Here is a 17,576-nt window from a genome sequence, read left to right as displayed (position 1 = left end):
TCACAGTTTCCAACCCAGGGTTACTCCAAGCAGTTTAGTCACCTCAACTTGCTCAATTTCCACATTATTCATATTGAGACGTAGTTGAGCCACATACGTTTTTCCAGCAGCAGACTATGATCGATAATGTCAAAAGCTGCACTGAAGTCTAACAAGACAGCCCCCACAATCATTTTAGCATCAATTTCTCTCAGCCAATCATGAGTAATTTGTGTAAGTGTCGAGTGTCGAGTGTACTTCTCAAACATAATTTTGTCCCGAAGTTTGTTGACAGGCTGACTGGTCAGCTATTTGAGCCAATAAAGGGGGCTTTACTATTCTTTAGTGGCGGAATGATTTTAGCTTCCCTCCAGGCCTGAGGACACACACTTTCTAGTAGATTGTCAGACTCCGGTGGCTTCTCATTGTTGAAAGACAACAATCTTTTTACCAACTTTACGGAATTCAAAAGTACATTTCTTGTCTTTCATGATTTGGTCAGATATACTTGGATGTGTAGTGTCAGCATTTGTTGCTGGCATGTCATCCCTAAGTTTGTTTATCTTGGCAATATCAGTGGGTTTTGTGATAAATGAGACATCTGATTCAATGTATGAAGGAGCCAAGTTGGCTTTTTTTCTCAATTTTGTTTAATGTGCTCCAAAGCTTTTTACTATCATTCTTTATATAATTTCTCTTTGTTTCATAGTGTAGTTTATTTTTATTTAGTTTAGTCACATTATTTCTTAATTCGCAGTACATTTGCCAATCAGTTGGGCTGCCAGACTTTATTTGCCATTCCTTTCACCTCATCCCTCTCAACAATACAAATGTTCAATTCCTCATCAATCCAAGGAGATTTAACAGTTTTTACAGTAATTTCCTTAATTGGTGAGGACTTATTAGTAACTGGAATAATCAATGTAATAAATGTGTCTAGTGCAGCGTCTGGTTGCTCCACAGACCAGCAAACATTCTAGAAATAGCATTACACAATTAACATCTTGATCAACTCTATGCAAAGGAGATGTGTCCTGGAGGAGGCTACGAACCCCTTCTCATGTAATGGGGTAGGGCCTTCTCAAGGGCCCCGGAATGCACGGACGGTGTTAGTGGGAGAACAGGAAGTTCCGGGAAGGCGCGCACCATTCTTCAGTATAAAGATAGCGCTAGAACGATGCGGTCTAGAAGATAATATTCGTGTCCGTTTCTGTGTATTACTACAGGTATGTAATAGCACGTGTAAACCTTCGAAAGAATATATTTACTTGAGGTTTCTGAATTCGTTTGGCAAGTTATTGGTTTTGTATAAAATTCACGAGCAGGTAAAATGGCGGCACCACTCGGTTTGCGTCAACGGACTTTTTTTTTTTTTTACTGCAACAAAAATAACAATATTACACATCAATACAGGGACATTCCTGTGAATACAGTGAAAAAAATCCATGCAGAGATTATCAATTTTCTACATGTGTACTAATATTCAGACACATTAAGTTGTTTCTATCTTTATCTATAAATGTTACTATGGTGTGAACGGAAATACTATTGGTTTTGATTTAAATAATACAGTGAAGACAAGGTTATTCAGGATAATACTACATAGTGCTGCCTAAAACAAGGCAACCGTGTACTAAATGGTTTTTGAGTCGTTTATCCGAATTCGGGAAATCTACTATAGATTAAGTGCATTTAATTTGTGTAGCCTGATTTTAAAGTGTATACTTTGTCTAATGTGAATTAATGAATGTTTTGTCAATGCTTACCTACCTCACCTATTGAAATTAGATCAATGCTTGACTTCGACAATAGCTCACCGGAGCTGAGTATCGGCACCTCAAAATTCTACTGTTTGAGCTCATGTTCTTCTTATAGAAAATTAGCTCAACAGTATTGTGGAGCTCCTGCACCTAAATATAAACCATATTTTTAGAGAATAAAGTGCCAGAACTGTCAAGACTAACTTTTGTGTCTGTTTCTCTTTATTACTACAGGCTGACTCAGATTAAGTCTGAAGCCGGTAACATCAACAGTGAGGACAAACCCAGCCTTCCTCTCTCCTTCCACACTGAGTTCAAACCTACAGTCACTGGGTCCTGATTGTGACAGTGGAGCCCAGTTTGCACTGCAGGATCCAGAGATGGCATCAGTGAAGCTGGAAGACTGCAGTCAAACAGTGGAGCTGAATGTCAACATTAAAGATGAAGAAGAGGACGAGAAGATTGGGAAATCTGTTTCTCATGGTAAGACCAGGTTCTAAGTGTGTTGTTCATCCAACTTCCCACTGTGTATGAAAAATGTTTTTACCTTTTATTTAACTAGGCAAGTCGGTTACGAACAAATTCTTATTTTCAAAAATTCTAAACAGAAATACCTTTATTTACGTAAGTATTCAGACCCTTTGCTATGAGACTCAACATTGAGCTCAGGTGCATCCTGTTTCCATTGATCATCCTTGAGATGTTTTTACAACTTGATTGAGAGTCCACCTATGGTAAATTCAATTGATTGGACATGATTTAGAAAGGCACACACCTGTCTATATAAGGTGCCACATTTGACAGTGCATGTCAGAGTAAAAACCAAGCCACGAGTTTGAAGGAATTGTCCGTAGAGCTCCATGAAAGGATTATGTTGAGGCACAGGTTTGGGGAAGGGTACCAAAACATTTCCCAATAAAAAGTGTAATATGCAGATACCTCTAAGAACTACAGCCAATAAAAATAGAGGATTTACAGTTCCAATGCTTCTAGAATCACCGGTTTGTAAAAACTCACAAAACAGATCCCAAATATTATGACACTCTGGGGCTTTCTTTTTCACTATATAAGTACATTTTTCAAGAGCCAGGCTTGAATTTAATTATTTTTACCAATGACCAAGTGAGGGGGAACTGACTTACATCCAGTGGAGAGCAATTGAACGTCTAGCTTGTAATAGACAGAGGCCAAACATTGTCTTTTCTCTCCTATGTAAAGAGATATTCTCTGGGTAAAGATTTAGGAGGTATAGTTTAGGGATTAGTGGTATTGGGGTAGAGGTCATCTCAGAGATATTCTCTGGGTAAAGATTTAGGAGGGATAGTTTAGGGATTAGTGGTATTGTGGTAGTGGTCATCTCAGAGATACTCTCTGGGTAAAGATTTAGGAGGGATAGTTTAGGGATTAGTGGTATTGTGGTAGTGGTCATCTCAGAGATACTCTCTGGGTAAAGATTTAGGAGGGATAGTTTAGGGATTAGTGGTATTGTGGTAGTGGTCATCTCAGAGATACTCTCTGGGTAAAGATTTAGGAGGGATAGTTTATGGATTAGTGGTATTGGGGTAGTGGTCATCTCAGAGATATTCTCTGGGTAAAGATTTAGGAGGTATAGTTTATGGATTAGTGGTATTGGGGTAGTGGTCATCTCAGAGATACTCTCTGGGTAAAGATTTAGGAGGGATAGTTTATGGATTAGTGGTATTGGGGTAGAGGTCATCTCAGAGATACTCTCTGGGTAAAGATTTAGGAGGGATAGTTTATGGATTAGTGGTATTGGGGTAGTGGTCATCTCAGAGATACTCTCTGGGTAAAGATTTAGGAGGGATAGTTTATGGATTAGTGGTATTGGGGTAGAGGTCATCTCAGAGATACTCTCTGGGTAAAGATTTAGGAGGGATAGTTTATGGATTAGTGGTATTGGGGTAGAGGTCATCTCAGAGATATTCTCTGGGTAAAGATTTAGGAGGTATAGTTTATGGATTAGTGGTATTGGGGTAGAGGTCATCTCAGAGATGTAGCGCAGTACTGAGCTCCAAAACGTTTGTATCTCAACACATTCCTCCAGGCAATGATACAAGGTGCCTAAATGTGTGTTACATTTAACACACAGGTCGGGGGTATTAGGGTCAAATCTGTGGAGCTTAACAAGGTGATATATGTTCTCATTATCCAATTGTATTGCAACAATCTCAGGCGGGTGTTTATTGTCTGTATCTGAGCTCTAGAGCATATCATACCCCAATACACTGTACATATCCAGAAGGGGACCTAGAAGTTTGTCCTTAATTATCTTCGACATATCTATTGGGAGCCCATCTGGACCTGCCTCTCTACTTCCCTTCCTATTGAAAATAACATCAGATATTTCAACACCATCCAATACCTTTTCCAGATCCAATTTAGTGTCTCCTGACATAGAGGGAACATCAATACCTGATTACTTCTCAGGAGATTCAGAGTTGTAAAGTGTGTTGTAGTAGGAAGCAAATGTTTGGTTTATTTCTACACGATCTATTGATAATTGTCCTTGTTAATTATGAATTACAGGAATGGCTCGGTCTGAATTTAACTTCTAAATGCGCCAGGCCAGTAATTTACCAGGTTTTTCACCTTGATCATAGGACTGTTTCAGCCTAGTTAAGCTGTTTACAGCCTTTGAGGTGGAAAGTTCTTCATACTGAGCTTTAAGAGCAAATAATTCCTTGTTTACTTCTACTGAGTTATCTCAAAAAGTTTCCCTCTCCAATTCTCTGATTTTGCTGTCCAGCACTCATTTTCTGATTTAAATTTCATTGAGTTGATTTGAAACTGGTAGAATGTAGTTTCCCTCCAATACATGCTTAGGAGGCTTTCAATCTGGTACTCACTGACGTTTGGTTAGTGTTCAATACATGCTTAGGAGGCTTTCAATCTGGTACTCACTGACGTTTGGTTAGTGTTCAATACATGCTTAGGAGGCTTTCAATCTGGTACTCACTGACGTTTGGTTAGTGTTCAATACATGACAAGATCCTGAGGGCCGTTGTCCTGCCATTCATCTGCCGCCATCACCTCATGTTTCAGCATGACAACGCACAGCCCCACGTCGCAAGGATCTGTACACAATTGATAATGCTGAAAATGTCCCAATTCTTCGATGGCCTGCATACTCACCAGACATGTCACCCTTTGAGCATGTTTGGGATGGTCTGGATTAATGTGAACGACAGCTTGTTCCAGTTCCTGCCAATATCCAGGAATTTCGCACAGCCATTGAAGAGCAATGGGACAACATTCCACAGGCCACAATCAACAGCCTGAATAACTCTATGTAAAGGAGATGTGTCCCATGGGAGGCAGCAGCAGCTACCCACTTCTCCAGTGCTTCATTAGTAAATTGGGAGGTGCTGGAACAAAAAGTGAGCCCAAGGGGGGGGGGGGGGGGGGTCTCTGAGGTACCAGAACACATTCAATAAAATACCTTTGCATGCATTATCATGGCTTTAGTGTACTGGCAAAGAGTAGTGGTGTGGAGCTGCTTGCAGAAGTTGCTCACATGAAGTACATTTATTGTAGCCTGGATTCCTGGAAAAATGTGGCCTTCTGTAAACAGATTTCTTGCGGTTCTACATCATTTTAGATGACTGGAGACTTTTGCAGATTTTTTAAAAATACCTCTCAATGACCAAAATGACAGACTACTTTGACACTGACAAACAGAATCTGAGGTCAATAAAAACAACCTTGTCTCTAATCCATCAATAGCCTAGGCCAGGTGTGAGGAGAAACACATTTTACAATATGAGGAGGAAGTTATAATCCTAAACAAGCTTTCCAGTTTCACTGACTCACCCAATGATGTGCAGCTCAATCACCAGACAAAAGCTTATCTCTCTTGCTTTACCTTGTAAAAACAATGCTGTTCTCTCAATAGACCTATTTGGAAGTTGATAACTTGGTAACAGACAGATTAGTATGTTCTATTCAGCAGGATCTATTTGCTTTACAACCTGTGTTTTCTAGCGATGGTATTAGAAATATTATAGGAAATACATTATGAAGTGCAATGCTGGAGAGATGAGTTGTCGGCTCATGTCTATAACAACACAGAGGGAGAGAGATCATCCAAAGTGAATCTCATTTTAGTTCTGTGAGAGATACAGGTGTGCTTCTCTCTCACCACAGCAATGGCCACGCCTTGGTCTAAATAGGCTACAATGTTGCATAAACCTGGGAAGGCCCAACATGAATCAATTCTTAGAATATCAGGCACGTTTTCACATTACGTTTTTTAGGAGGCATGACAATTGCAGAGGAATCCAAATGTAATTACTCTGATGGCTTTTATTATGATTTTTACATTGCAAATAGTGGAAATGTATTTTTCATGCCACAAGAGCTTGGTTACCTGATCCTGACAAATAACGAAAGAACGAAAGACTACAAAACTGAGAGGTGCCGGAAGATCCGGCTCAAATTAAGTACCGCCCTTCTCATATAATGGGATAGGGACATAATAATCCCTGAAAGCACGGAGGGTTGCACCATGTTTTTTTTTATAACTAAACCGGTCGGTTCCAATGGGAAGAGATTAGTCATTGTGGGCAGAGCCAAGCACAAGGTAACGAGATCCTATTAGCGCGTTCTAGCATACATCTGCATATTTCTGTTAGGGAACACCACCTCTGTGAAGCGCTCGTGTGCAATAACTCAAGTCACCTTTGCGTTACTTCTAAACAAAGCGATTTATAAAAAAAAAATATTAAAAATAAACTTCTGCAACGGGCAAGGTCTACAAAACGTAGTCCACTCTGTTCATAACATATTTTAGTTTGGTAGTGAGGTGAAGCATGCGCTTAGCGTTTCCAATTTATCCATCGGGTGTAGAGGGGGAACAGGAAGTTCCAGAATAAATGAAGCGCGAGAACTGTGATGTTAAGACGATAACCCCTGTGTCTGTTTATATGTATTACTACAGGTTTGTAATGGCACGTTTAAACTTTCTAATTTCGAAAGAACATGTCATACCATGCTAGGTAGCATCCGTTAACGTATTATCACGTTTGGTAAAGGGTTGATGTGTTATTTTTGTGTCAAACCGAGTGAACGTGATACACATAGATAGTCACATAGCTAGACACTTCGGGTTTGTCTGAATGGGTGTACATCATTTCCTCAAGGACATTTAATAAATAATCAATTTATTTGAGATTTCTGAGTTCGTTTGGCATGTTTTTGGTTTTGTGTAAAATTCACGAGCTGGGAAAATGGCGGCGCCCACACGGTCTGCGTCAACGAACTAAAGAAAGCGGGTGCAGAGAGACATTTTCACGGTTACACTACAGTTTTGAAGCTTAATGTAATGATCATCAGTTTTCTACATGTGTACTAATATTCAGACACATTAAGTTGTTTCTATCTTTTATCTATAAATGTTACTAGGGTGTGAACAGAAATACTATTATATTATACTATACTACTATTATAATACTATTGATTTGAAATGGTGGTGAAGATGATGTTATTCAGGAAAATAGTACATAGTGCTGCGATAAACATACTGTAACCTTGTACTACATGCTTTGTTGTCATTTATGTATTTATGTGAATTTAATCTACTATAGATTAAGTGCATTTACGCTGTGTAGGCTATTTTTGAAGTGTGTACTTTGTCTAATTTGAATGAATTAAGGTTTTGTCAATTCTTATCTAGCTGATCTATTGAAATGAGATCCGTGCTTGACTTGGACAGGAGCTCATCAGAGCTGAGTACCAGTACGTCAAATTTCTACTGCTTCTGCTCGTTTCTTTTATAGAATATTAGCTCAAAAGTATTGTGGCGCTCCTGCACCTAAATAGAAACAGTACCGTCACCCAAAATGAGCACGGGCACCTATTTCAGTCCAAGTCAAGCACTAAATTAGATAATTGACCAAGAAGAAATATAATATATTTTGAGGGAATAAAGAAAGTGCAGGAACTGTCAAGATTAACTTTTGGTGCCTGTTTGTCATTGTTACTACAGGCAGACTATAATGAAGTATGAGAACAATGAGGACAAGCTTAGCCTGCCACTCTCCTTCCACAGTGAGTCCAACCCCACAGTCACTGGGTCCTGATTGTGACAGTGGAGCCCAGTTTGCACTGCAGGATCCAGAGATGGCATCAGTGAAGCTGGAAGACTGCAGTCAAACACTGGAGCTGAATGTCAACATTAAAGATGAAGAAGAGGAGAAGAAGATTGGGACTTCTGTTTCTCATGGTAAGAGCAGGTTCTAAGTTTGTTATTTTTTCCAACTTCCCACTGTGTATGAAAAACTGCGGTAGAACTGTTTCAATGAGAAGGTAGACATTATTTCATGCTACTCAGACTTGCATGGTTTGACACCAGTATTGCCAACAAGTAGACAAACTGCCAGTGTTTTTTAAAATGTCTATGAAATGTGTCTGTATAGTTACTGTCATGGAAATATTGAATAAATATTTCTCAGATACCGGAGCTTGTGAAATCAAATAGACTTTATTACAAAAGTAACAAAGCCGAGCAATTCCATGGAAGAACTGATTCTCCATTCTCAGTACTCAGCTTTTATACAGTTTTACCCATATATAACAGTGTCACTCCACTTTATGTAAAATATTAATTCCTTCTAGCTTTGGCCACCCTAATATTGCTGCCTTTCTTATTGCCTCAGACATTTGGGCATAGATTATATTGGTGGCGTGACACACACTCCTACTGCAGGTCTAAAGATTTTGATCCAGCTCTGTACATTCACATGGGCTCAGCCTTCATTCTGCTTACACATGTCAATATTTAACCTTATATCGATTTCTTCTTTCTACTTCAAAGAGAACACTATAGGTACTGAAAAACACCAGATGACTGGACATTCTCTAACATTACTAACCCTTGTGATAGTGAGTGGAGGATGACACGCCCCTTTTTTGTTAATGTTGCAAATGACTATTGTAGCTGGAAACTGTTTATTTTATTATTTGTTTAATGGAATATCTACATAGGCGTACAGAGGCCCATTATCAGCAACCATCACTCCTGTGATCCAATGGAATGTTGTGTTAGCTAATCCAAGTTTAATTTAAAAACAATAGTTTTCGCCTTTTTAAAATTATAAACTTGGATTAGCTAACACAACGTGCCATTGGAACACAGGAGTGATGGTTGCTGATAATGGGCCTCTGTGCACCTATGTGGATATTCCATTTAAAAAAGTCAGCCATTTCCAGCTACAATAGTCATTTACAACATTTAACAATGTCTTCACTGTATTTCTGATCAATTTTATTCAACCAAAATGTTTGCTTTTCTTTCAAAACGAAGACATTTCTAAGTGACCCCAAACTTTTAAAATGTAGTGTATGTCACCCGGTACAGACAGAAGAGGACCGGCCACCCCTTTGGGCCTGGTTCCTCTCTGTTTCTTCCAAGGTTCCTGCTTTCTAGGGAGTTTTTCATAGCCACTGTGCTTCTACATCTGCATTGCTTACTCTTTTTGTGATTTTTAATCTGGATTTCTGTAAAGCATTTTGTGACAACTGCTAATGTAAAAAGGTACATTTGATTGACATGTACAGTACCAGTCAAACGTTTGGACACCTACTCATTGAAGGGTTTTTCTTTCTGCATTGTAGAATAACAGTGAAGACATCAAAACTATGAAAAAACACATATGGAATTGTGTTGTAACCAAATAAGTGTTAAACAAACCGATATATTTGAGATTCTTCAAAGTAGCCACCCTTTGCCTTGACAGCTTTGCAAACTCTTGGCATTCTCTCAACCAGCTTCATGAGGAAGTCACCTGGAATGCATTTCAATTAACAGGTGTGCCTTCGTAAAAGTAATTTTTTGTAATATCTTTCCTTAATGCGTTTGAGCCAATCAGTTCTGTTGTGACAAGGAAGGGGTGGTATACAGAAGAGCCCTATTTGGTAAAAGACCAAGTCCATATTATGGAAAGAACAGCTCAAATAAGCAAAGAGAAATTACATTCTATCATTGACTGAGCTTCAGGTCTTAAAGTAATCCGGGAACATTTCAAGAACTTTGACTGTTTCTTCAAGTGCAGTCGCAAAAACCATCAGGCGCTATGATGAAACTGGCTTTCATGAGGACCGCCACAGGAATGGAAGACCCAGAGTTACCTCTGCTACAGGGGATAAGTTCATTAGAGTTACCAGCCTCAGAAATTGCAGCCCAAATAAATGCTTCAGAGTTCAAGTAACAGACACATCAACAACAACTGTTCAGAGGAGACTGTGTGAATCAGGCCTTCATGGTCAGATTGATGCAAAGAAACCACTACTAAAGCACACCAATAAGAAGAGACTTGCTTGGGCCAAGAAACACGAGCAATGGACATTAGACCTGTGGAAACCAGTCCTTTGGTCCGATTAGTCCAAATTTCAGATTTTTGCTTCTAACCGCCGTGTCTTTGTGAGACGCAGAGTAGGTGACCGGATGATCTCCGCATGTGTATTTCCTACCGTGAAGCATGGAGGAGGTGTGATGTTGTGGCGGTGCTTTGCTGGTGACACTGTCTGATTTATTTAGATATCAAGGCACATGTAACCAGCATGGCTACCACAGCATTCTGCAGCGATACGCCATTCCATCTGGTTTGGGCTTAGTGGGACTCATTTGTTTTTCAACAAGACAATGACACAACATACCTCCAGGCTGTGTAAGGGCTATTTGACCAAGAAGGAGAGTGATGGAGTGCTGCGTCAGATGACCTGGCTTCCACAATCACCAGACCGTAACTCAATTGAGTTGGTTTAGGATGAGTTGGATTAAAGCAGCCAACAATTGCTCAGCATGTGTGTGAACTTCAAGATTGTTGGAAAAACATTCCTGGTGAAGCTGGTTGAGAGAGTGCCAAGAGTGTGCCAAGCTGTCAAGGCAAGGGGTGGCTACTTTGAAGAATCTAAAATACAAGCTATTTTGATTTAACACTTTTTTGGTTACTACATATGTGTTATTCCATAGTTTTGATGTTTTCACTTATTATTCAATGTAGAAAATAGTAAAAATGAAGAAAAACCCTTGAATGAGTTGGTGTGTCCAAACGTTTGACTGGTACTGTATATTACACCAACTGACTGGTTCTTCTGATGTTCACACAGGAGATCATGTTGAGACATTCTCTACATCCAGAGAGCAACAGCAGGAAGATCACAGAGCAAACAGGTCTCACCACTGCCCACATTGTGAGGAGATTTTCCCAATTCTATCAAAGCTAAAAATACATCTAAAAATACATACAGGAGAGAATCTGTATTTCTGCACTGACTGTGGGAAGAATTTCACCACATCAAGGGCTATGATGGTTCATCAGAGAGTTCACACAGGAGAGAAGCCATACTCCTGCTCTGACTGTAGGAAGAGGTTCTCTCAATCGAGCCACCTAAAACAACATGAACGTATACATACAGGAGAGAAGCCTTACTCCTGCTCTGTCTGTGGGAATAGGTTCTCTGGACGGGGACATCTAAAACAACATGAACGTATACACACAGGAGAAAAGCCTTACTCCTGCTCTGACTGTTGGAAGAGTTTCTCTCACTCGAGCCACCTAAAACAACATGAACGTATACACACAGGAGAGAAGCCTTACTCCTGCTCTGACTGTGGAAAATGCTTCACACAATCGTCTCAGCTAAAAGTTCACCAGAGAACACACACAGGAGAGAAGCCTTACTCCTGCTCTGACTGTGGAAATAGTTTCTCTCACCTGGGCCACTTTAAAACACATGAACGTATACATACAGGAGAGAAGCCATACTCCTGCTCTGACTGTGGAAAATGCTTCACAACATCAACTGAGCTAAAAGTTCATCAGAGAACACACACAGGAGAGAAGCCTTGCTCCTGCTCTGACTGTGGAAAATGCTTCACAACATCAACTGAGCTAAAAGTTCATCAGAGAACACACACAGGAGAGAAGCCTTACTTCTGCTCTGACTGTAGTGCGAGTTTCTCTCAATCGAGCCACCTAAAACGACATGAACGTATACACACAGGAGAGAAGCCTTACTACTGCTCTGACTGTGGAAAATGTTTTAAATCATCAGCTGAGCTAAACGGTCATCAGAGAACACACACACGAGAGAAGCCTTTCTTCTGCTCTTACTGTGGCAAGAACTTCTCCCGATTGGCCAATGTAAAAACACACCAACGGCTACACACTTGAGAGAAGCCTTATCAGTTCTCTCACACCAGCTAAGATTTGTCACTCCACTTAATTCTCATCTCATAAAATAATTGGCAACGTTGAATTGGATCAAATGAAGAAAGTGTAGAACACTATTGTAATCCTATAGTTTCTCACTGTGAGAGAACTGTGCAGAGGAAAGGGAGTGTTATAGAATGTTAGCCTCTCTTTACTGATCAGTGTACATCTTGTCAGTTTTTCTGTGTTTTTTTTAGCCCGTGTCTATAGAGACACATACCAGCTCTACTGGTAGTACTGGTACTACCAGCAGTACCGCACCTGTCGACTGCACAAGTTGTTCTGCTTCCACGAGCACATCCAATGCTAGCGTCAGTTATTCTACGTTTGTTGTTAGCCCAGCTAGCATGGACACTGACAGTTGTGATTCTGATGCAGCCGAAGAGCTACTGCCCCTTTACCCAGGAAAGCACTGAACAACAGACGGATGTTGGACCATTGAAGAGGTGCAAATATGGTGAGAACTACATTGATTTGGGGTTCACTTATATTGGGAATAGTGCCTTTCCTCAGCCACAGTGTGTTATATCTCACAACTCAATGAAAAATCCACTCTTAACCAGTCATTTAGAACCAAAACATGCCAATTTGAAAAATAAGCCACAGGAGTTTTTTGAGCGAGAGTTGAGACTACTTTCGAGTAGTAAGACATGTATAAAAGCTGCAGATACCATTAATAAGAAGGGGCTAGAAGTGTCTTGGTGAGTTACCAAGTGGCTAGGACAGGCAAGCTCCATACTTTTGTGGAGGACTTAATTCTTCCTGCTTCCGTGGATATGGCTGGGGGAAAATGTTTTAAAAAATGATTCCGTTTCATGATGCATCAGTGACATGGCAGATGTTTTGAAACAATTACTGCTTCGCATACAAGCCAGTGAATTCAGTGGGATGAGTCAGCAGACGTGGCGGGCCTGGCACAGCTCCTGGTATATGTCCATTACGTTTTTGGGGGGTCAATTAAGGAAGACATCCTCTTCTGCAAACCACTGGAAACCAGGACAACAGGATATCTTTTTAAAGTACTGGACAGCTTTGTGACATCAAATGGACTTAGGTGGTCAAGATGTGTTGGTATCTGTACTGATGGCGCAAATGCCATGACAGGGAGACATAGTGGAGTGGTAACGCACGTGCAAGCACTTACTCCCGATGCTACTTGGGTTCACTGCAGCAGCCACCGAGAGGCTCTTGCTGCCAAGGGAATGCCTGACAGCTTGAAAGACGTTTTGGGGACTACAGTGAAAATTGTTAACTTTGTTAACATGGACAACACACAGGTCTTTAATCATTGTATGATTTATTTTGTGTGCAAATGAACTCGGGCTTATGGTCAATGTCAAATGTGATCTAGCAAAGCACCTGAGTGAGTTTTGGTGTGCAAATACGCAGGTACTTTCCTGAAACGGATGACACAAACTAGATTCGTTATCCCTTTCATGCCCTGCCTCCAGTTCACTTACCGATATCTGAACAAGAGAGCCTCATCAAAATTGCAACAAGCGATTCGGTGAAAATGTAATTTAATCAGAAGCTACTGCCAGATTTCTGGATTGGGCTGCGCTCAGAGGAGCCTGCCTTGGCAAATCGCGCTGTTAAGACACTGATGCCCTTTGGAACCACGTACCTATGTGAGAGTGGATTCTCGGCCCTCACTAGCATAATAACTAAATACAGGCACAGACTGTGTGTGGAAAAGGATTTAAGACAACTCTGCAATGTTGGGTTGTATTGGAGAGAGTATGTGCATCCTTTCAAGCAAACCCTTCTCATTAACCTGCGGTGAGTCTTTCACAATTTTCAATGAGCAAGTAAGGTTTAATATGTAAAATGGCTAAATAAAGAGCAAAATGTATTATTATTATTTGTGCCCTGGTCCTATAAGAGCTCTGTCACTTCCCACGAGCCTGGTTCTGCCAAACTCACACTCATTCTTATGTTTAATAAATGTGTGTGTGTGTGAGAGAGAGAAAGGCTTACAATATTTGAGAGCGCGCTGACCCTGTTGCTAGAGGGGGTACGCAGCTGGAGGTTGAATGTTTGAAGGGGTACGGGACTATAAACGTTTGGGGAACCGCTGGTCTAGATAATCCCAGTTCCTGCTGTGTCATGCTGATGGGAAGACTAGGGTATGGAGAAAACCATGAGTACATGCATCCATGCCGTGTGTCAGCATTGCAGGCTGGTGGTGATGGTGTGGGGTGTGTTTTTAGGGCACACATTGGGCCCCTTGATAAAAGTGGAGCAACGTTTTAATGCCACAGGATATCTAAACATCATCGCCAATCAGGTGCATCCCTTTATGGCAGCAATGTATCCAGCTAAGGATGTTTTCAGCAGGATTATGCCCCAAGGCTTGTCCAGGAATGGTTCCATGGGACCCATGACAGTGAATTCAGTTTACTGCAGTGGCCTGCCGAGTCACCAGATCTCAATCCAATTGTGCATCTGTGGGAGGAGATGGAACGAGCTATTCAGAGGACACGTCCACTCCCAGCCAACCCGACACAACTGTGGGAAGCTTTGGAGTCATCATGGCCCAGCATCCCTGTGGGTTTCTTTCCACACCATGTGGAGTCCATGGCCTGACGAATTGACTAGTGTTTATTAAATTGCCCTTTTAATGCTAGATTCATTGTTTTAGAGATTGATGAATTTATTTTAATAACTGTTGAAGTTAGATATGTTTGTACATTAATTTGTTCTGGGCAACATCTTCTCTTGTGTATAGTTTTAAATGAAACAAACTGCTTTAAATGATATGGTGTCTATATATAAACCAAATTTGATCCCATTCACATTCTCACAAACAAATGGCCCACACTGTGTATATATAATTGTTGACATCCGATGGTCATTCTTATGGTGGGTTGCAAAATGCAGGATCCTTCCAAGTTGAACCCACCAGAGGGGGACTGTCAGGATGGTCCTGTGAGGATCAGGTTACAGTGGATCCCGGTTCTACAGAGAGATCTCCCCCTCCCAAAGAGGGGGAGAAGTATAGAGGTATTGATGGGGGGGGGTTTATGACCTCACGCCCATCGTAAATTATAAGGCAACAGCCCAACTCCATTCTGTTCTCTAATGTGAGAGACTGGAATGTCTGTGTGCCTTAGGAAGAGTTTACAGCCCAAAACTACACAACATCAAATAAATGGACATTGGGACATGTATATTTGATCAACCAAATGGTGGAAACAATGATGGATGGAATATGAAAATGAATGTCTATTTTATGATGTTCTTAAAAGTTAGTTGAGGATGTTATAACGAAAACATTAACTTGAAGAGTTTTCATACTGTATATGTGATGTTTACATACTTTGTGTCGAGAATATGCAGATGAAAGAGGATGTTATGGTGATAAGACTGATTTTAGTTCTCCTAATACCTTGCCTTGTAACTAGCTACGCCCCAGGGATCCCAGAGAGTGTGTCATAAAGATGGAAACGCCCCTTTCTACTCCAGGGTATAAAACATGAGTTAAGAATTTACATATCAGACTAAATTGAACACGCACTGCAGCCGAGGTCTACTGCTAGTCGTGACCCCGAAACGCAACACGAGGTTGAAGACAAAGTAAATCTCTGAACAATCAAGTTTATGGTGGAGTAGCTATTCTAAGTACTGTATCTAGGAAGTTGAATTTGAGCTATTCTTTTCAAGTCACCGGTTGTCTACATGGCCCTCTTACCCACGCCGGGAGCATCGACACGCCTGATTAGCCTCCTCAGAAGCCCACTCTCACAGAACGAGTACAAGGAAACTGACAACTAAGAGAAAGGACATTGTGACATAGTTTGGAAAATCAGAGACTTACACCTGAAGACGAATGAACAAGGCGTTGGCCAAACTTTTCCCACTAAGCGGAACTCGACCCACAAAGAGAGACCCAACAGAGACCTTCAACACATAAATACATGCATTACACTTTTTACCCATAAGAGGGGCAGTTCGGGGCAAGGTGTTAGGGCTGAAACTAAGCATAGTTTACAAATGTATCCAAGTGTTGAATTTCTCTCTTTCTCTCTGTGTGTGAAGCTCCATCTTGCATTGGTCCACTAGGGACCTGTTGCCATTTTATGAAGTTTTAATCAATAACCTAGACTGTTTGTGTATATTTATCTTATGTTATCATTTAACTGGTTAGTAAATAAATAATAATCTAAATTTGTGTGGTACGGAATAATTAGTGAGACCCGGGTTTGTGCAGATTTACTAATTATGCGACATTCAGAATGAGACTGAGGAAATTAATTAATTGATGACTGCTATGAAATCTATGTAATCTTTGAGTTAATTTGCGAAACGGTTCCTCATTAAACAAGCTTTTCCCGTGGTGCTCCAGGTTACTGAGTTAATTGTTACAGAATTAATTTAATCACGTAATAATAAAAAGCTAATTATGTCATCACATTAACAATAACGTCGCGACATATTGCTGCCCCTGTGCGAGAAATCTAAACTAGGCCTCACTGTTGAATTTAGTACATAGGAATTGTGTAGCAAGTTACTCACACCAATCATGATTATTGTTGAGAGTGGCGTGTGTGTAGTTTTTCGTTTTCACCCAGATACTAGTATAGCGAGATTGACTCGTGTTGTATATCTGACACACATCAGTGTGTAGGGGATTTACTGAATGCTATGAGCTGGGGTATATGTACCAGCCGATGCAGGCATTCTGAGAAAAATACTAGTTGGGCCCAATGTAGTGTTATTTCTGTCTATCGCGTTCAGAAGCGAGTAGACTTGGTCATAATTAATTTCTCGAGCATGGACACAGGGCCGTTTAAAATTTGAGTAGATATTGGCTTGACCAAGTTAGTAATTATCTCTGTCTCGTGTTTTCATTGGTGTGAGTCAACCAACCGTGTGTTTGTGTTTTCCTCACGTTCCGGTTAATCGCAAAAAATATTGCTGAAAGGTTGAACGTGAGACGTCACTTAGTGAACCCGTTCTCTTGTTGGAGCGGAGTCTGACTTTCCAGCACAAGTGAAGCTAAGCATTGCACCAAATGCTAAGCTAACAAGTGGGAGCAGCCGTTTTTGTTTCCCCCTTTGTTCAAAGTGAAATCCCGTGCCGTGCGGGAATCCCATGTGATTTCAGTGGCCTCTGGTGGTGAAGAATCGCCAGTAATTGTTTTTAAATATCTCCGGTTCCACTGCATGATATGATTTTAAACTTTCTACATTTTCAGGTTAATTTAAAGTTTAATTTTCAAATAGCCTAGACAGGTATGATTCATCATTAACATTATTTAAATTGAACAATTACATTTGCGAGCTCATTAGAGCCAACTCCCACATTACTGATCTGGTATTGTTGGAAGTCCCACCTTTGCTAGAATCCAGTGGGATTTCAGCTTTCAGGGATAAGTGGTGGTGATGAATAGCAAGTAATTACATTTTTTAAAAACATTTTTATAATTTCTTGTGACAGCAACCATATGCTCAATCAAATTTTATTGGGTCACATACACATGGTTATCAGATGTTTATGCGAGTGTAGCGAAATGCTTGTGCTTCTAGTTCCGAACAGTGCAGTAATATCTAACAAGTAATCTAACAATTCCACAACTACCTAATACAGACAAATCTAAAGGGAT

At 40.5% G+C, this 17,576-nt stretch overlaps 1 protein-coding gene across 3 annotated transcripts in view; it reads left to right on the top strand.

Annotated features, from left to right (window-relative positions):
* Positions 1 to 1,075: 1,075 nt before the first annotated feature.
* LOC110528878 (zinc finger protein OZF) overlaps positions 1,076 to 17,576 on the top strand; it is a 28,911-nt gene continuing 12,410 nt past the window's right edge. The window contains exons 1-4 of one of the 3 annotated variants that reach the window (XR_005042062.1): positions 7,927 to 7,980; positions 10,866 to 10,949; positions 12,350 to 12,428; positions 14,309 to 16,138. Coding sequence is in view for 1 of the 3 variants with exons in the window: in XM_036973125.1 (XP_036829020.1) it covers positions 2,120 to 2,222 (103 nt within the window). In the remaining 2 variants the exon portion in view is untranslated. Of the gene's footprint in view, positions 1,206 to 1,928; positions 2,223 to 7,926; positions 7,981 to 10,865; positions 10,950 to 12,349; positions 12,429 to 14,308; positions 16,139 to 17,576 lie in introns of those variants that run through there. The other 2 variants (XM_036973125.1, XM_036973127.1) reach the window with 2 other exon arrangements.

This window comes from Oncorhynchus mykiss, unplaced genomic scaffold (genome assembly GCF_013265735.2).
Source record: "Oncorhynchus mykiss isolate Arlee unplaced genomic scaffold, USDA_OmykA_1.1 un_scaffold_222, whole genome shotgun sequence".
NCBI classification, from domain to species: domain Eukaryota; kingdom Metazoa; phylum Chordata; class Actinopteri; order Salmoniformes; family Salmonidae; genus Oncorhynchus; species Oncorhynchus mykiss.
The sequence above is the reverse complement of the archived record's forward strand: the minus strand, read 5'-3'. Positions and strand labels throughout refer to the sequence as shown.